The following is a 21,219-nucleotide window of genomic DNA, read 5'->3' on the forward strand; positions in this document are numbered from 1 at the left end:
ATAGTAAGGGTATGAACTACTGTTGCCATCAGACATTGCTTGTGTGACAGAGGGCCAACACCATCAGTAGGATCTGCCACTTCACCCCAGGAATCTAGTCATCTCGTTGTGAACGTGTTAAAATATCATTAGTTCCATTAGACAGCGCAAAATTATATCATGCTTATCGCATTACATCAAAATATGGCACTGACATCCATCTCTCCCAACTGTTACAAGTCACGATGCTAGAGATGCACAACGAATCCACCAATCACAAGGCGTTCTACTGAGATGTTATCTTGATGTTTTGGAGTGTGTTTTCCTGTTGCTTTTAACAAGTCTTCATTGTAAATCTATATAAATATAAGCAGCGCATTTATCCAAGCTAAAGCAGCTGCTTCATCTGTCTGATTCGGGTAAGTAACCTTTAAATGTTTTATTTCTAATAATGGAAAATCTCTGTTCTTGAACACAGCCGAAGAAATTCTAAATTAATATATAATTTTTCTTTAAGCAAATCAGTAAATGTGACATCGCGTCACTCGATGTTCTGGCCTATCACTTGACTGTCGTGTTTGTTCATAAGCTCCCGTCGCATGGCAACAATACTGCTGTGCGGCGACAGGCAACAACTGCTTACTTTCTTATGCAAATTGTATGAATGACGGGTGCCTCCGCTACAGCAGAACATGCTTACACTTTTCGCCAACACCAGGGCCCGCTTGCACAAAGCGATCTTAGCGCTAAGATGATCGTAACTCCAATACTTTAACATAGGCTTACAATTTATTCTTAGCACTAAGATCGCTTTGTGCAAGTGGACCCAGGTGTCAACAGTGACTTTCAGTTATGCATTCATGTAATTATCACCACTATTTTGCCTATTAAGTCCAATGGAATCTGTTTTATCACATAATCGAGTATACTTAATCTCTGGAGTTTGACGAATCAGTATCAGAGACAAAACTGATGCAATTCTCTATTTTGACTTTTACCATTTGTTCCCGTGTTTTATTGGTGAACAACTGACTTGCTGGTGGGGCTGGATACGCTCACCTGGTATATAAACACATGCTTATGATATAGTCGGAATCTTACAACCAACTCTGTTTTTGTCAGAGATTCCTTATGAATATGGAAAGTGTTTTGTTGCTTTATTTTCTTTTTTATGGATGTTTCAAGTGCTCATTAATCACAAGTTTCATGAGAATTTCAAAGTAAATTGAAGGCAAGGAATATTTTGTTAAAAGGTTTGATATAATATGCTGTATTATCTTTTAAAATACAAGAGAAAAAACCGATTGCCAGTATTTTGTTCCGCTGGTGATTGCATTGGTAACAGCCAGAATTATCTTAATGTCACGCAGATAGTATCAGTTCATCAGGATGCGTCTGTTCCTTGTCCTCCTGCTCGTGGCCCTGGTAGTGATCCCGGAGTCGGACGCCTGGGGAAGGAGAAGAAGAAGTTGGTTCAGGGGCAGGCGAATAATTAACGGCGCAGTTCGGGTGTACCGGGTTTACAGGAGATACAAACACATCATCAACCCAGCAATCGGTAAGAACAGGAATAACTCTCCCAAACGGGTTAGATGTACAATTACGTTTAGGGTAACTTTAGAAAAAAATGGGTTTACGGATTTCGTCCACCATAATTAAAACGGCAACTGGAAAAAAATGAAGAGTGTTATTGACATTTTCCGCCAAAAGGAACTTGCGTTGCTAAAACGAAGAAGCAATTGAAGACCACCCATACTGTTCCTTCTTTACTTTCTTTCATTCCAACCTGTCCACCCTGAGTTTTCACACAATATCCGTAAAACAAGAAATAGACATTGCTTGCCCTATACAAGATTACAGTTGGAGACTTAGAGATTTTGTCTCACCCGTGCGACAGAGTTGGATGGCAAGTTACGAATGTGCAACATATTAAAGATTGTATTTAATACAGATGATGGGACATCAATGTGCATTTAGCCTAACTCTAACCCTAACCCTAAATATTGTCAACAGAGGAATGGTGTAAAAATGTCAAATATATCTCGAAATATACCTGACGCTTTGAGAATAACACACCTAATACAATATTTAGATTTCGAAAATGTCATATGTCCAATAAGTCACAGCAGTAAGTGTGATGTCTTCTGGGCAAATATGTCCTAGTTACGGCGTGTTAACACAAATGATTGAGCAAATTACTTGTGTTAGAGCAGCCTGGAATGTTATTTCAATTGTAGAAGTCCAAATTAACGTCTGTCGTAGACGTTACCACTTTTTAAAAAATCACTTTCAGCGGATCTTCGCACGATTAGGGGCGAAAAATCAAATATTTAGATAATAAGTTATCATGTTAGATCAATGTGTACAAAGTGGAACTTAAAAGACACTAAGTGTGTGTTTATGAACATTACAATATGACATTTGATGCTGGAAGGACATTCTGTTGACAAATGTACATTGTTGTTTGCAGCTGCCCTAGGCAAACGAAACACTGACGAGCTTGATAAGAACAAGGATGGCAATATTGACCAATCAGAAGCTGAGGAACTGATGGAAAGACGGGCAGCCGAGGATCTTCTTTCACTTGCTGATGAAAATGGTAAAACACGCTTTGCTATTCATTTAATGACAATGTACACCTTTATACACTTGATTTTGATGTTTCACTAAACACTAGCATTACTTAAGTGTTCCTGTCATTTACTGTGAAAATGTATATTCCTCTCGCTTGACGAATAAAGTCTGACTGACAACTTCAACAATTTCAGGTGATTCGAACGTGAGTGTGGAAGAGTTCTCGAGGAGCATCCATGACTTCATGACCATAGATTCAGGTAATATAACATAACAAGTTGAATAGTTTGTTTGTATCTGGACCCGAAAATCCAATGATTGACATCATGAGCATCGATCCAAGTAATTGGGATACGATGACATGCATCAACCAAGTCAGCGAGCCTGACCACCCGATCCCGTCTGTCGCCTCCCACACAAGCATGGGTTGCTGAAGATCAATTCTAACCCAGAATCTTCAAGGGACAGTAGAATAGTAGTGGTATTTGTAGAAAATATCAAAAACACAGACATGTAATGTTCTGATTCGAGCGAATGATTTAGGTTGAGGTATGAGGCCATTTTAACAGCATTTCAGCTTTATTACGCTCTTGGAAAAAACACAAAGACTTGAATGTCTTTAACGTGTATAACTTCATTAAAGCCCTGAGGAAGTGGTACAGTGATGACAGACCGAGGATCATAATCAGGAAGAATCGGATACCGAGACCAGCTGATCCTGGATCTTTGAACCACTGGGCCACCCCAGACCCTGATTATTGATTTGAAGGACGACAAACATAGTTGACACACGTGTATTATTTTATACTGTCAATTGTTTCCTTTCAGACCCACTGTTGCAAAAACAACTTGCAGAAGAGTTTGCTGATGCATTTGAGGATGATGCGGAATAAAGCGCCCGATCAACATCTTTATGAAATGATTTCAATAAAAAGATTCTTGCAAACGTAAACTGTCTCCTGTGCTGTTGATTATCAATTAAACTATATTAGGCACTAGAGGTGCACCCAAAAATCGTTTCAGAATCCGCTGGACGATGTTCCTAGAAACATCAAGGAGATTTGCAGGAGAACCTTGAGCCGTTTTAAATAGAATGGGCAACAATTGTGCTCCTCTTCTTGCGGATCTGTTTCTTTATGCAAATGCCCTGATTGGCAAAGTCAAAACAAAGTAATTTCGCTAAGAAGTTTCAGGTATATCGATGATCTGATATCGTTCAATAAGAATCAAATAGCCAATTCCTTTACACTGATCTACCCACCTGAACTAGAAATAAAAGAGACCAGTACGAGTAGAGAGGCATAGCCAGTTACAGTTAGAATCGAGTCTGTGAATTCTATATATCTATTGACATAGCCCGGTATCATTAGCATGTGACATAATAATAAATAACAATTTGCACAGTCTTCGAGGGTCTGTCACATCATTTGATTGACACTTTAAAGAAATTCGGATTGGTTAAAAATATTTTTTTTCATGAACCTATTTCTTTCATTTTTATTTTTTTTTACACCAGAAAATGTAATGAAATTCGTCACCGAGTTTGCTTGTAGAAGTATGACAAAGTTTCATATGGTATTTTATGGATTGAGGTTTTATATTATAACAATATGGTTTTATTCTCTGTGCCAAGTTTAGTCTGTGGCCATGAAATATTACAATGTGATTTCACTCAAAGGTAGGTGACACCACGAGTTGTAAATAATCATGTCTAAACCAGTAAATCCGGGTTAGAATATAGCTTCAGCAACCCGTGCTTGCCGTAAAAGGGGACTATGCTTGTCATAAGAGGCGACTGACGGGATTGGGTCAGGCTGGCTGCCTTAGTTGATGCATGTCATCGTCTTCCAATGGTATGGCTCGATGCTCATGATGTCAATTGCTGGATTGTCTGGTCCAGACTCAATTACAGACAGCCGTCATTTAGCTGGAATGTTGCCGAATGCGGCGATTAACAACAGACACACAAACTAAACCAGAAAACGTTTTTCTGGGCAGCTTGGGGCCAGTATCATGTGAAATATGTAAACATCAACATGGTATCTCATGGTGAGTGGGATGCAACTATAAAACAAACACACGTTTTCTGGTTTAGTTTGTTTGTCTGTTGTTAAACGTCGCATTCGGCAACATTCCAGCTATATGACGGCTGTTTGTAAATAATCGAGTCTGGACCAGACAATCCAGCGATTGACATCGTGATCCATACGCATTTGATGTAATGCGATAAGCATGATAGAAGTTTGTGCTTTGTAATGGATCTAATGAAATTTTAACACGTTCACAACGAGAACGTTACATGCGATAGTAACGTATGACAACCACTACCACTACTACGGAAACTAATACCCTAAACACTGAAGGACTGGTTGGCAGATGGCCATTATACTGTGTCTGAGTGTGGTAAACAGTGTCATACAACATGGTGTCCTGGAGGACTCTTGCTTAAAAAACCAGCATACACTTGTACAAGCACACACACACACATACACACATACACACACACACACACACAAAACACGCACGCACGCACGCACGCACGCACGCACGCACGCACGCACACACACACACAGACAGACAAACACACATATATTTCTTATATTTATTTAGATTTACAATGTAGACTTCTTAAAAGAAACAGGAAAACAGACTCCAAAACAACAAGATAATATCTCAGTAGAACGCCATGTGATTGGTGGATTCGTTGTGCATCTCTAGCATCGTGACTTGTAACAGTTGGGAGAGATTGATGTCAGTGCCATATTTTGATGTAATGCGATAAGCATGATAGAATTTTACGCTGTGTAATGGAACATTGTGATATCTAATGATATTTTCACACGTTCACAACGAGATGACTAGATTCCTGGGGTGAAGTAGCAGATCCTACTAATGGTGTTGGCCCCCTGTCACACCAGCAATGTCCGATGGCAACAGTAGTTCGTACCTCAAACACTACTACTACAACTACTACTACTACTTCCACTACAACAACAACAACTACTACTACCACTACTACTTGCTGTTTTTCTGGGCAGCTTGGGGCCAGTATCATGTGAAATATGTAAACATCATCATGGTATCTCATGGTGAGTGGGATGCAACTATAAAACAAACACACGTATTCTGGTTTAGTTTGTTTGTCTGTTGTTAAACGCCGCATTCAGCAATATTCCAGATATATGACGGCTGTCTGTAAATAATCGAGTCTGGACCAGACAATCAAGCAATTGACATAATGATCATCGAGCCATACAATTGGAATACGATGACATGCATCAACGACCCACGCTGTCGGGGAGTACTGACCACCTGATCACTTTATTACTTCTAATGACCAGCATATAGGTTGCAGTGACCTATACTAACACGGATTCCCCACGAAACTAATGTTCTGACGACTAACAGTGGAATACACAGGGGAGATAACCACTTGAAATAGCTCCAGATTATTAAAATATTTCTGGATAATCTTGGACTATCAATATCTGGCAATCCTAAAATATTATTTCACTCAGATGATTTAAAGATGCAGTTAATATACGAGTTTCTGAAATATATGATAAAACAAATATCTTCCTCTAGTGGTGTCACCTACCTTTGTGTGAAATCACATTGGAATATTTCATGGCCACAGACTAAACTGGGCACAAAGAATAAACCATATTGTTATAATATAAAACCTCAATCCATAAAATACAATATTAAAAACTGGTCGCTGGGAAAATAGTCCCCACAACCAAACATTTTGTCATACTTGTCCAAGCTAAATCGGTGACGAATTTCATTACATTTTCTGATGTATAACAAACAAATGAAAGAAATAGGTACATGTAAAAATATTTTGTCACCAACCCGAATTTCTTTAAAGTGTCAATTAAATGATGTGACAGACCTTCGAAAACTGTGCAAATTGTTATTTATTATTATGTCACATGCTAATGATACCGGGCTATGTCAATAGATATATAGAATTCACAGACTCGATTCTAACTGTAACTGGCTATGCCTCTCTACTCGTACTGGTCTCTTTTATTTCTAGTTCAGGTGGGTAGATCAGTATAAAGGAATTGGCTATTTGATTCTTATTGAACGATATCAGATCATCGATATACCTGAAACTTTTTTGTCAAAGTATCTTGTTTTGATATACCAATCCGAGCAGAAATTCCGATTCATATGCATAAAAACAGATCCGCAAGAAGGGGAGCACAATTGTTGCCCATCCTATTCAAAACGGCTCAAGGTTCTCCTGCAAATCTCCTTGATGTTTCTAGGAACATCGTCCAGCGGATTCTGAAACGATTATTGGGTGCACCTCTAGTGCCTAATATAGTTTAATTGATAATCAACAGCACAGGAGACAGTTTACGTTTGCAAGAATCTTTTATTGAAATCATTTCATAAAGATGTTGATCGGGCGCTTTATTCCGCATCATCCTCAAATGCATCAGCAAACTCTTCTGCAAGTTGTTTTTGCAACAGTGGGTCTGAAAGGAAACAATTGACAGTATAAAATAATACACGTGTGTCAACTATGTTTGTCGTCCTTCAAATCAATAATTAGGGTCTGGGGTGGCCCAGTGGTTCAAAGATCCAGGATCAGCTGGTCTCGGTATCCGATTCTTCCTGATTATGATCCTCGGTCTGTCATCACTGTATCACTTCCTCAGGGCTTTAACGAAGCGGTACACGTTAAAGACATTCAAGTCTTTGTGTTTTTTCTAAGAGCGTAATAAAGCTGAAATGCTGTTAAAATGGCCTCATACCTCAACCTAAATCATTCGCTCGAATCAGAACATTTCATGTTTGTGTTTTTGATATTTTCTACAAATACCACTACTATTCTACTGTCCCATGGAAGATTCTGTGTGAGAGGCGACAGACGGGATCGGGTGGTCAGGCTCGCTGACTTGGTCGATGCATGTCATCGTATCCCAATTACTTGGATCGATGCTCATGATGTCAATCATTGGATTTTCGGGTCCAGATACAAACAAACTATTCTACTTGTTATGTTATATTACCTGAATCTATGGTCATGAAGTCATGGATGCTCCTCGAGAACTCTTCCACACTCACGTTCGAATCACCTGAAATTGTTGAAGTTGTCAGTCAGACTTTATTCGTCAAGCGAGAGGAATATACATTTTCACAATAAATGACAGGAACACTTAAGTAATGCCAGTGTTTAGTGAAACATCAAAAACACGTGTATAAAGGTGTACATTGTCATTAAATGAATAGTAAGTGTGTTTTACCATTTTCATCAGCAAGTGAAAGAAGATCCTCGGCTGCCCGTCTTTCCATCAGTTCCTCAGCTTCTGATTGGTCAATATTGCCATCCTTGTTCTTATCAAGCTCGTCAGTGTTTCGTTTGCCTAGGGCAGCTGCAAACAACAATGTACATTTGTCAACAGAATGTCCTTCCAGCATCAAATGTCATATTGTAATGTTCATAAACACACACTTAGTGTATTTTTAGTTCCACTTTGTACACATTGATCTAACATGATAACTTATTATTTAAATATTTGATTTTTCGCCCCTAATCGTGCGAAGATCCGCTGAAAGTGAATTTTTAAAAAGTGGTAACGTCTACGACAGACGTTAATTTGGACTTCTACAACTGAAATAACATTCCAAGCTGCTCTAACACAAGTAATTTACTCAATCATTTGTGTTAACACGCCGTAACTAGGACATATTTGCCCAGAAGACATCACACTTACTGCTGACTTATTGGACATATGACATTTTCGAAATCTAAATATTGTATTAGGTGTGTTATTCTCAAAGCGTCAGGTATATTTCGAGATATATTTGACATTTTTACACCATTCCTCTGTTGACAATATTTAGGGTTAGGGTTAGAGTTAGGCTAAATGCACATTGATGTCCCATCAGCTGTATTAAATACAATCTTTAATATGTTGCACATTCGTAACTTGCCATCCAACTCTGTCGCACGGTTGAGAGAAAATCTCTAAGTCTCCAACTGTAATCTTGTATAGGGCAAGCAATGTCTATTTCTTGTTTTACGGATATTGTGTGAAAACTCAGGGTGGACAGGTTGGAATGAAAGAAAGTAAAGAAGGAACAGTATGGGTGGTCTTCAATTGCTTCTTCGTTCTAGCAACGCAAGTTCCTTTTGGCGGAAAATGTCAATAACACTCTTCATTTTTTTCCAGTTGCCGTTTTAATTATGGTGGACGAAATCCGTAAACCCATTTTTTTCTAAAGTTACCCTAAACGTAATTGTACATCTAACCCGTTTGGGAGAGTTTATTCCTGTTCTTACCGACTGCTGGGTTGATGATGTGTCTGTATCTCCTGTAAACCCGGTACACCCGAATTGCGCCGTTAATTATTCGCCTGCCCCTGATCCGGATCCAACTCCTTCTTCTTCTCCCCCAGGCGTCCGACTCCGGGAGCACCACCAGGGCCACGAGCAGGAGGACAAGGAACAGACGCATCCTGATGAACTGATACTATCTGCGTGACATTAAGATAATTCTGGCTGTTACCAATGCAATCACCAGCGGAACAAAATACTGGCAATCGTTTTTTTCTCTTGTATTTTAAAAGATAATACAGCATATTATATCAAACCTTTTAACAAAATATTCCTCGCCTTCAATTTACTTTGAATTTCTCATGAAACTTGTGATTAATGAGCACTTGAAACATCCATAAAAAAGAAAATAAAGCAACAAAACACTTTCCATATTCATAAGGAATCTCTGACAAAAACAGAGTTGGTTGTAAGATTCCGACTATATCATAAGCATGTGTTTATATACCAGGTGAGCGTATCCAGCCCCACCAGCAAGTCAATTGTTCACCAATAAAACACGGGAACAAATGGTAAAAGTCAAAATAAAGAATTGCATCAGTTTTGTCTCTGATACTGATTCGTCAAACTCCAGAGATTAAGTATACTCGATTATGTGATAAAACAGATTCCATTGGACTTAACAGGCAAAATAGTGGTAATAATTACATGAATGCATAACTGAAAGTCAGTGTTGACACCTGGATCCACTTGCACAAAGCGATCTTAGTGCTAAGACTATTGTAAGCCTATGTTAAAGTATGGGAGTTACGATCATCTTAGCGCTAAGATCGCTTTGTGCAAGCGGGCCCTGGTGTTGGCGAAAAGTGTAAGCATGTTCTGCTGTAGCGGAGGCACCCGTCATTCATACAATTTGCATAAGAAAGTAAGCAGTTGTTGCCTGTCGCCGCACAGCAGTATTGTTGCCATGCGACGGGAGCTTATGAACAAACACGACAGTCAAGTGATAGGCCAGAACATCGAGTGACGCGATGTCACATTTACTGATTTGCTTAAAGAAAAATTATATGTTAATTTAGAATTTCTTCGGCTGTGTTCAAGTACAGAGATTTTCCATTATTAGAAATAAAACATTTAAAGGTTACTTACCCGAATCAGACAGATGAAGCAGCTGCTTTAGCTTGGATAAATGCGCTGCTTATATTTATATAGATTTACAATGAAGACTTGTTAAAAGCAACAGGAAAACACACTCCAAAACATCAAGATAACATCTCAGTAGAACGCCTTGTGATTGGTGGATTCGTTGTGCATCTCTAGCATCGTGACTTGTAACAGTTGGGAGAGATGGATGTCAGTGCCATATTTTGATGTAATGCGATAAGTATGATAGGATTTTGCGCTGTCTAATGGAACTAATGATATTTTAACACGTTCACAACGAGATGACTAGATTCCTGGGGTGAAGTGGCAGATCCTACTAATGGTGATGGCCCTCTGTCACACAAGCAATGTCTGATGGCAACAGTAGTTCATACCCTTACTATCGAATAAATACGTTATTAAAGAAAAGGAGAAGACAGTCGGAAGAATCTTAATATTTCCAAAATTGAAAGAAATATTTGTTTCTAGTAATAGTTGTATGATTTTTGGGGAACACATTACATCCGATAGCAACGTATGACTACCATTATCACTACTATGGATACTTGAACAGAAGGAAACAGTTGTTCTTGGTTGGGTTGGCATAGCTCGTCCAAATACACTCGATTAATGTGGAAGTGCTCGCCCAAACACACCCGTTGCGCATGTTCTTTTTTTGGGGGTAAATCTCGTGCGTGTCATGCTGATGTGACGGACCACTACGTTGAACGGGGTAACATGTGAAAGTTGACATTTATTCGTTGTGGGATGAAGACGTCCTCTGAGCTCCAGTCAGGAGATTGCCTTTGCTAATACTAGAATTAACTTCCATTATCCACTTTATAACAGAAAGTGGTCAATTATTCACTTTTGATGAATATATAGAAACATTTCATTTTGGGGCGATTTGGTTAGTGTGGCAATGACGGTTTGTGTTTCTGTCTTTAGTTTAATTAAAATGTTCGACATGATATTTTTGACTTGTTGTTTACTTAACGGGGAATAACGTGCCTCATTCCCAATACTAATACCTCAAACACTACTACTACAACAACTACTACTACTACTACTACTAGTATTCCACTACAACAACTACTACTACCACTACTACTGGCTGTTTTTCTGGGCAGCTTGGGGCCAGTATCATGTGAAATATGTTAACATCAACATGGTATCTCATGGTGAGTGGGATGCAACTATAAAACAAACATATCCCTCACTAGCTGTGTTTGTAAGACTATGGAACGTATGATAAATAATCGTTTAGTTTGGTACTTGGAAACCAACAATCTCATTACTAACATTCAATGTGGTTTCCGCAAAAATCGTAGTACTGTCGATCACTTAGTCCGTTTAGAATCTTTTATTAAAAATTCCATAATAAATAAACAACATGCTGTATCAATATTTTTCGATCTCGAAAAAGCGTATGATACTACATGGAAGTATGGTATTTTAAAAGATCTACATGATTTTGGTTTAAGGGGCCGTTTGCCTCTATTTATATCTCAGTTTTTAAAAAATAGACAATTTCAAGTTCGTGTGGGTTCAACCCTGTCTGACCATTACAATCAGGATCAGGGTGTCCCACAAGGCAGTATCTTGTCTGTAACATTGTTCAGCATAAAGATAAACAGTTTGTCGAAGGTTTTAAACGATTCACTTGATGGATCATTATTTGTGGATGATTTTAATGTTTCTTGTCGTGGTAAAAACATGCATACCATTGAAAGACAACTACAATTGTGTTTAAACAAAATCAATAAATGGTGTCTGGAAAATGGCTTTAAATTTTCAAAAGCCGAGACCAACTGCATTCATTTTTGCAGAAAGTATAAGCAACATAAGGACCCTGATTTAGTTTTGGATGGTGCTCCTATCAAAGTTGTCAAAGAGGCCAAGTTTCTTGGTCTTATTTTTGACCATCACTTGACGTTTCTGCCACATATAAATTATTTAAAAACTAAATGCCTGAAGGCTCTTGATATCATAAAAGTAATTTCAAACGCAAAATGGGGAGGGGATCAGAAAACCCTCCTCCAATTGTACAGAGCCCTCATCCGCTCTAAACTTGATTACGGCTCCATCGTCTATGGTGGAGCATGTAAAAGCAATTTGAAAAAACTGGATTCTGTTCATCATCAGGGCCTGAGGCTTTGCCTTGGAGCCTTTCGAACTTCTCCAATTCATAGTTTGTATGTGGAGGCTGATGAGCCTTCACTTAAACAACGTCGCATTAAGTTATCTTTACAATACGTTTCTAAATTACGTTCTTTGAATTCCAATCCAGCCTATGACTGTGTTTTTAACCCTCTTTATGAAGACCTATATAATAAAAAATCATCACTCACTCCACCCCTTGGACTAAGAATACAATCGTCCATTTTGGCTGCTCAAATAATTCTCGAAAATATAGCCCCCACCCACCTTTTGACTTCCCCTCCATGGCAGTTAGTGAAACCAGAGGTGGATCTAACCTTAACTAAATTTAAAAAATCTGAAACCAATCAACTAATTTTTCAACAAGAGTATAATCAGTTACGAAACAAATATAATACTTATCAATCTATATTTACCGACGGATCAAAGGATGGTGACGCAGTTGCAAGCGCCACCATCATCGGATCCAGGACAATATCATCTAGAATACCGGATAACTGTTCTATTTTTACAGCCGAGTCAAACGCCATATTAACAGCACTAAAATACATTCGTAAACAATCGAAGCATAAACAATTTATTATATTTTCCGACTCTCTTTCCTGTCTTCAGGCAATTACAAATCAATCTACAAAACATCCACTTTTAATCGAAATACTTGAATTATATAATGAACTTGCCACTGGCCAAGGCGACATCGTTTTTTCCTGGTTACCAAGCCATGTTGGAATCAAAGGTAACACAGTGGCCGATGCTGCTGCTAAAGCTGCACTCAACAAATCTGTGACACCACTTCTTGTTCCATACACTGATTACAGACCTGTGATTGGATCATATATACGAGATCTGATGCAACAGAAGTGGGACACCCAAGTAGGTATCAATAAATTACATGACATTAAACCAAATATCGGTTACACCTACTTGGGTTGTCAGTCCAGATTTGAAGAGGTCATTTTACGACGATGTCGTATTGGCCATTCGCGTTACACCAATGAATATCTATTGAAAGGTGAGGATCCTCCGTTTTGCATCCCTTGTGATGAAAGAATCACGGTCAAGCATGTCCTGCTTGACTGTGTTGATTTTTCCATCACAAGGGATAACTATTTCAAGGTTAATTCTATGAAGGATCTTTTTAACACTATTAGTTCTCATTTAATTATTGGCTTTTTAAAAGAAATAGAGTTGTTCAGTAAATTTTGTTAATTAGCTTTGTATATAATAAATGAATTTTAGCATTAGTGGAATAAATAAATCTCTGTGATTGATCGTGGCTGTATCCTCAAAGGGGGTTAAAGTAGTATAAAATTATTGTCCCCCTGAGAGGGTATCGTAAGTCCATATCATTCAAAGTATGTTTTTCCAACTACAGTTTTAATCGTAGAATATGTGTTCTTTTAATTTGGCTACATTTGTCAATAATTGCCAACACCTGAAGGGATGATGTAAATCCGGCTGGGGTCCATGCAGGTAGCAAAAGTACTGTAAGTCCCCATGGACCCTAGCATGGTGATCTACCTTCAGTTGTTGGCGATCTATAGCCCGTTTTTATAATGTATTGTTATGTATAGCGCTATTGATTTTATTATTACATACTAGTTTTAAATTTATTGCTGTGATAAGTCTAGTTGTTTTACTGTCCCTCGTTGGCAGGTTTTTACAATCGTTTCAGTATATGTATTCTATTTTACTATTGATAGTCACGATATGGCTGAAATATTGCCGATGTGACTTAAAATTAACTCACTCACTATAAAACAAACACACGTTTTCTGGTTTAGTTTCTTTGGGACGATTGTCTGATTTGAGCTATTTCCGATTTTCAATTTTAGTTTTGTTCAAGCATTTGTGATTAAGTATGCCCTGAAATCTTAAATCTGCAAAGTTGCTAACTTCACTTGACCTTTAAGGGAATAAAGGAAGGACTGGTTGGCAGATATGGTTGGCATGATACTGTGTCTGAGCGTGGTAAACACAGACACACACAGACACAGACACAGACACACACAGAGAGACACACAGAGACACACAGAGAGACACACACAGACACACACAGAGACACACACAGAGACAGACACAGAGACAGACACAGAGACAGACACAGAGACAGACACAGAGACAGACACAGAGACAGACACAGAGACAGACACAGAGACAGACACAGAGACAGACACAGAGACAGACACAGAGACAGACACAGAGACAGACACAGAGACACACAGAGACAGACACAGAGACAGACACAGAGACAGACACAGAGACAGACACAGAGACAGACACAGAGACAGACACAGACACAGACACAGACACACACAGACACAGAGACACACACACACACACACACACACACACACACACACACACACACAGACACAGAGACACACAGACACACACAGAGACACACACAGAGACACACACAGAGACACACACAGAGACACACACAGAGACAGACAGAGACACACACAGACACACACACAGACACACAAATGGATCGCTGCTCATTATGTCAATGTCATATAGCTGGGAAATTGCTGAGTACGGCGTTTAACTTGAAGAGACAAACAATCCAAACCAGAAACCGTGTTTGTTTTATAGTTGCATCCCACTCACCATGAGATACCATGTTGATATTTACATATTTCACATGATACTGGCCCTAAGCTGCCCAGAAAAAACAGCGAACAGTAGCAGCAGCAGCAGCACCAGCAGCAGCAGTTGTAGTAGTAGTAGTAGTGTTAGTAGTAGTGTTAGTAGTAGTGAGTAGAAGTAGTGAGTAGTAGTAGTGAGTAGTAGTAGTAGTAGTGAGTAGTAGTAATGAGTAGTAGTTAGTAGTAGTAGTAGTAGTAGTGAGTGAGTAGTAGTAGTGAGTGAGTAGTAGTAGTGGTAGTAGTAGTGAGTAGTAGTGGTAGTAGTAGTGGTAGTAGTGAGGAGTAGTGGTAGTAGTGAGGTGTAGTGGTAGTAGTGGTAGCAGTGAGGAGTAGTGGTAGTATTGGTAGTAGTGAGGAGTAGTGGTAGTAGTGAGGTGTAGTGGTAGTAGTGGTAGTAGTGGTAGTAGTGGTAGTAGTGAGGAGTAGTGAGGAGTAGTGGTAGTAGTGAGGAGTAGTGGTAGTAGTGAGGAGTAGTGGTAGTAGTGAGGAGTAGTGGTAGTAGTGAGGAGTAGTGGTAGTAGTGGTAGTAGTGAGGAGTAGTGGTAGTAGTGAGGGGTGGTGAGTGGTGGTGGGTGGTGGTTGTATGGAGTAGTAGTGGTAGTGAGGAGTAGTAGTGGTAGTGAGGAGTAGTAGTGGTAGTGAGGAGTACTTGTGGTAGTGAGGAGTAGTAGTGGTAGTGAGGAGTAGTAGTGGTAGTGAGGAGTACTTGTGGTAGTGAGGAGTAGTAGTGGTAGTGAAGAGTACTTGTGGTAGTGAGGAGTAGTAGTGGTAGTGAGGAGTAGTAGTGGTAGTAGTGAGGAGTAGTAGTGGTAGTGAGGAGTAATTGTGGTAGTGAGGAGTAGTAGTGGTAGTGAGGAGTAGGAGTAGTAGTGGTAGTGAGGAGTACTTGTGATAGTGAGGAGTAGTAGTGGTTGTGAGGAGTAGGAGTAGTAGTGGTAGTGAGGAGTAGTAGTGGTAGTGAGGAGTAGTAGTGGTAGTGAGGAGTAGGAGTAGTAGTGGTAGTGAGGAGTACTTGTGATAGTGAGGAGTAGTAGTGGTAGTGAGGAGTAGTAGTGGTAGTGAGGAGTACTTGTGGTAGTGAGTAGTAGTAGTAGTAGTGGTAGTGAGGAGTAGTTGTAGTAGTGGTAGTGAGGAGTAGTAGTAGTGGTAGTGAGGAGTAGTAGTAGTGGTAGTGAGGAGTAGTAGTAGTGAGGAGTAGTAGTAGTGAGTAGTAGTAGTAGTGAGTAGTAGTAGTAGTAATGAGTAGTAGTAATAGTGAGTAGTAGTAATAGTGAGTAGTAGTAGTAGTGAGTAGTAGTGAGTAGTGGGTAGTAGTAGTTGGTAGTAGTAGTGGGTAGTAGTAGTGGGTAGTAGTAGTTGGTAGTAGTGTTGGGTAGTAGTTAGTAGTTAGTAGTTAGTAGTTAGTAGTAGTTAATAGTAGTAGTAGTTAGTAGTAGTTAGTAGGTAGTTAGTAGGTAGTAGTAGTTAGTAGGTAGTTCGTAGGTAGTAGTAGTTCGTAGGTAGTAGTTAGTAGTAGTAGTAGTTTGTAGTAGTTAGTAGTAGTAGTTTGTAGTAGTTAGTAGTAGTTAGTAGTAGTTGGTAGCAGTAGGTAGTTAGTAGTAGTAGTTAGTAGTAGTAGTGCTTGGTAGTTAGTAGTAGTAGTTAGTAGTAGTAGTTAGTAGTAGTTAGTAGTAGTAGTTAGTAGAAGTAGTTGGTAGTAGTTAGTAGTAGTTAGTAGTAGTTAGTAGTAGTAGTAAGTAGTAGTAGTTAGTAGTAGTAGTTAGTAGTAGTTAGTAGTAGTAGTTAGAAGTAGTTAGCAATAGCAGTTAGTAGTAGGTAGCAGTAGAAGTAGTTGGTTGTAGTAAGTAGTAGTAGTTAGTAGTAGTAGTTAGTAGTAATAGTTAGTAGTAGTGGTTAGTAGTAGTGGTTAGTAGTAGTGGTTAGTTGTAGTTAGTAGTAGTTAGTAGTAGTAGTTAGTAGTAGTTAGTAGTAGTAGTTAGTAGTAGTTAGTAGTAGTAGTTAGTAGTAGTAGTTAGTAACAGTAGTAGTAAGTAGTAGTTAGTAGTAGTAGTTAGTAGTAGTTAGTAGTAGTAGTTAGTAGTAGTAGTTAGTAGTAGTAGTTAGTAGTAGTAGTTAGTAGCAGTAGTAAGTAGTAGTTAGTAGAAGTAGTTGGTAGTAGTTGGTAGTAGTTAGTAGTAGTAGTTAGTAGTAGTTAGTAGTAGTAAGTAGTTAGTAGTAGTTAGTAGTAGTAGTTAGTAGTAGTTAGAAGTAGTGTTTGAGGTATTAGTTTCTGTAGTAGTGGTTGTCATACTTTGCTATCGGATGTAATGTGTCCCCTTTTTATCATACAACTATGACTAGAAACTAATATTTCTTTCAATTTGGGAAATATTAAGATTCTTCCGACTGTCTCCTTCTTTTCTTTAATATTGTATTTATTCGATAGTAAGGGTACGAACTACTGTTGCCATCGGACATTGCTGGTGTGACAGAGGGCCAACACCATCAGTAGGATCTGCCACTTCACCCCAGGAATCTAGTCATCTCGTTGTGAACGTGTTAAAATATCATTAGTTCCATTAGACAGCGCAAAATCCTATCATGCTTATCGCATTACATCAAAATATGGCACTGACATCCATCTCTCCCAACTGTTACAAGTCACGATGCTAGAGATGCACAACGAATCCACCAATCACAAGGCGTTCTACTGAGATGTTATCTTGATGTTTTGGAGTGTGTTTTCCTGATGCTTTTAACAAGTCTACATTGTAAATCTATATAAATATAAGCAGCGCATATATCCAAGCTAAAGCAGCTGCTTCATCTGTCTGATTCGGGTAAGTAACCTTTAAATGTTTTATTTCTAAGAATGGAAAATCTCTGTTCTTGAACACAGCCGAAGAAATTCTAAATTAATATATAATTTTTCTTTAAGCAAATCAGTAAATGTGACATCGCGTCACTCGATGTTCTGGCCTATCACTTGACTGTCGTGTTTGTTCATAAGCTCCCGTCGCATGGCAACAATACTGCTGTGCGGCGACAGGCAACAACTGCTTACTTTCTTATGCAAATTGTATGAATGACGGGTGCCTCCGCTACAGCAGAACATGCTTACACTTTTCGCCAACACCAGGGCCCACTTGCACAAAGCGATCTTAGCGCTAAGATGATCGTAACTCCCATACTTTAACATAGGCTTACAATAGTCTTAGCACTAAGATCGCTTTGTGCAAGTGGACCCAGGTGTCAACACTGACTTTCAGTTATGCATTCATGTAATTATCACCACTGTTTTGCCTGTTAAGTCCAATGGAATCTGTTTTCTCACATAATCGAGTATACTTCTCGAGCAACCTCCTCGTGGTGAGTGCTGGGTAACGCTAATCGCTCTTCCCCCGTGTGGAACCGGGGTAGAATATTTCCACAGCACCCCATTGCTGGTCGTAAGAGGCGACCAAAGTGGGCAGCCCGTTTGCCGTGGGTTGCGTCCCTGTGTCGGCAGAGGACGGGAGTCTGGTAGTTGAGGGCACTGGTTCCTGGAACTGTGTTCCTTTGCCCAACACACTACTTTGACCCTTACTTCGCCTAGACGGGTGGTAAGATGGGCCCGGTCTTATCAATCGGCTGGTCATGCCAGGCCCTGTGCGTAATATTGTATATGCACTCCTGTGTTATATTATAATGTATATTTTGGTCTTGGCTAGGCATACTTTGTATGAATTACCAATTTTTGATGGAATAAATTGCCTAGAGTCTTACGCCAGAAGGCGGTGGCTCATGGGCCAATCTGGTGATGTTGACCTCTGTATTCTGTATGTCTCCAGTTTCTTGTCATGGACTGAACCTGCCTGGCACTACATCTGGTAGATGAATATAGCTATTCACGTCATATTTGCTGGCGTATAACATCCCTGTATCCCTGGTGTTTGCATGCTGGAAATCCGATGCGTTACAACACTGTCCTTGTTGACACTCCATGGGGGGTGGGGAGCAGGTATGCTGAAACACTTTTCTTTCGCCATGTCTACCAAACAACCTGGTTCTCTTCGTAACGACAAAAAAAGGCGTCTTGAAGATGATGATTCTGGGAACATTCCCACCAACTCCGATTCATGGGCCCGATTCCTGGTGATCGAGGCTGCTGACAAACTACCTTTAAAATTGAATCCGTTTGCTATTTCAAAAGCTATTAACGGACACTGTGGAGAAGTGAAAAATGTCACTCGTCTCCGTAGTGGTTCTATTTTTGTGGAGTGTCTGAAGAAACAGCAATCTCTAAATCTCTTGTCCATCAGTCAGTTTGCAAATGTTGAGGTTGCTGTTTCAGCACACAAGACTTTAAACTCCAGTAGAGGAATTGTTCGAGACAGAGCTCGATGCCTTTCGGACATGTCTGAACAAGAAATTGTTACAGAGTTAAAGGATCAGGCAGTGACTGCTGTTAAACGTTTCACCAAAAAGGTCAATGGTGTTATCACTCCCCTGAATTCCTATCTCTTCACATTTGATAGACCAAGTATCCCCCGTTCAATTAAAGCTGGTTATGTTAATATCGGAGTGGAGGTGTATGTCCCCAATCCGCTCCGATCTTATACTTGCCAAAAGTTTGGCCATGGTTCAAAATCATGTGGTCGACCTCATGTTTGCCAGCGTTGTGGTGGTCAGCATGACAGCACTGACTGTAGGGCAGATGTAAAGTGTGCCAACTGTAATGGCCAACATGAAGCCTGGTCAAAGGCCTGTCCTATATGGAAAACTGAGTCACAGATATTGAAACTGAAACACAACAACAACATTTCATATCTGGAAGCCAAAAGGCAAGTAGCTAATCAGGTGCCGTCAACTTTATCTTATTCTGCTGCAGTGTCTCGTTCTGCTGCTACTTCATCAATAGAATGCCAGACTGAGTTGACGTGGGTTCACTCTGTGAAACCAGTTGATACAACATCTGTCATTCAGCCCAACAAATCAGATTGTCAGCCCACTACATCATCCTCAGAATCACAGACCGATTCACAATGTTTACCAGACATTGAAAACCCAGGAAATGTTCATATGTCGAAGACAGAAAGAAAAAAACTAAATAGACAACATCTTCGGACACCCTCTCCTTCAGAGGTGCCTGTCCACAACTCCTTTGGACCTTTGGATATGGAGGTAACTCCGTCTTCTCAGGCCAGTGCTAGGAGTTCTTCACGCTCGCGTGTGAGATTACCTATTGAGCCGCCATGACTCACACGCCTCATTTGATTCAGTGGAATTGCAGAGGACTCAGGAAAAATTTTAATGAGATACAATTGCTAATTCAGGACTTTACACCATCAGCACTGTGTCTCCAAGAGACTTATCTTAAGCACAGCGATGTATTTGATTTACGGAAATACAATTGCTATCATTCCTTTTCACCACCAGGTGAGAAAGCTACTGGAGGTTCTACTATATTGATCAGGCAAGGCATCATCCACAGTACTGTTCCCCTCAATACCAATCTTCAAGCTGTAGCTGTCCGACTTACCTTGCACATTGCACTTACTTTGTGCTCCTTATATATTCCTCCTTCGACTACTCTTCAGCAGGCTGATCTTCAGAATCTTTATGATCAGTTACCAAAGCCCTGTATCATCATGGGCGATCTAAATGGGCATAATCCTCTATGGGGAAGTCCAAATACAAACAGTAAGGGAAAAGTGCTCGAAGACTTTATTTCGGACAACAATCTCTGCATATTTAATGATGATTCTAACACTTATTTGCATCCTGCTACAGGAACATATTCAGCACTGGATCTCTCCATCACAGATTCAGATCTTTACAACGAATTTGAATGGTCAGTTCATGATGACCTTTGTGGGAGTGACCATTTCCCTACCATCCTTAAAACTGTTAACCCTACTGATCGTCCACCAACAACACGGTGGAATTTTACTAAGGCTGATTGGTCTTTATATGAATTACTATCCACTGAAAAATTAACACCTGACATTTTTCAACATGTTCAAGATCCGATACAGTTGTTTTCGGACTTGCTGAATGAAATTGCTGATGCAGCAATTCCAAAGTCCTCTGTAATTCCACATATTCGTAAACCATGGTTTAACAACGAATGCAAACAGGCACGAAAATATAGGAAGAAAGCGGAAAAGTATTTCCGCCGCCATCCTACAGTCCATAATCTAGATCGAGTCAAAATTACAAATGCCAAGGCACGACGTGCTTTTAAACAAAATAAGCGTATGTCTTGGAGGAACTATGTCTCCAAAATAAATTCCCGCACGCCCATATCCAAGGTGTGGAATATGGTGCAGAAAATAAAAGGCAAAGGTTCAAGATCGTCTGTTCACCATCTTAAGGAAGGTGACACGTTATTAACGGATAAAACAGATATTGCCAATAAACTTGGAGAAACGTTAGCAAAACATTCTTCAACATATA

At 39.6% G+C, this 21,219-nt stretch overlaps 2 protein-coding genes across 3 annotated transcripts in view; one reads left to right on the forward strand and one right to left on the reverse strand.

The window, feature by feature from the left end:
- Positions 1–252: 252 nt before the first annotated feature.
- LOC124125784 overlaps positions 253–21,219 on the forward strand; it is a 37,471-nt gene continuing 16,504 nt past the window's right edge. Inside the window, exons 1-5 of one of the 2 annotated variants that reach the window (XM_046485662.2) lie at positions 254–398; positions 1,350–1,537; positions 2,450–2,578; positions 2,748–2,813; positions 3,382–3,505. In XM_046485662.2, coding sequence (XP_046341618.2) covers positions 1,369–1,537; positions 2,450–2,578; positions 2,748–2,813; positions 3,382–3,446 — 429 coding nt within the window. In that variant the 5' untranslated portion in view covers positions 254–398; positions 1,350–1,368 and the 3' untranslated portion in view covers positions 3,447–3,505. Of the gene's footprint in view, positions 399–1,349; positions 1,538–2,449; positions 2,579–2,747; positions 2,814–3,381; positions 3,506–21,219 lie in introns of those variants that run through there. The other variant, XM_048388458.1, reaches the window with a different exon arrangement.
- Positions 6,921–10,126, reverse strand: LOC124122589. The gene is made up of 5 exons (XM_046485663.2): positions 9,998–10,126; positions 8,855–9,048; positions 7,815–7,943; positions 7,581–7,646; positions 6,921–7,043 (listed from the first exon to the last, which is right to left on the reverse strand). The coding sequence occupies exons 2-5, from the start codon at positions 9,027–9,029 to the stop codon at positions 6,979–6,981; spliced, it is 435 nt and encodes a 144-aa protein (XP_046341619.2). The 5' UTR covers positions 9,030–9,048; positions 9,998–10,126; the 3' UTR covers positions 6,921–6,978.

The sequence above is a fragment of the Haliotis rufescens genome, unplaced genomic scaffold, assembly GCF_023055435.1.
Source record: "Haliotis rufescens isolate VD_foot unplaced genomic scaffold, xgHalRufe1.0.p SCAF_71, whole genome shotgun sequence".
Taxonomy (NCBI): domain Eukaryota; kingdom Metazoa; phylum Mollusca; class Gastropoda; order Lepetellida; family Haliotidae; genus Haliotis; species Haliotis rufescens.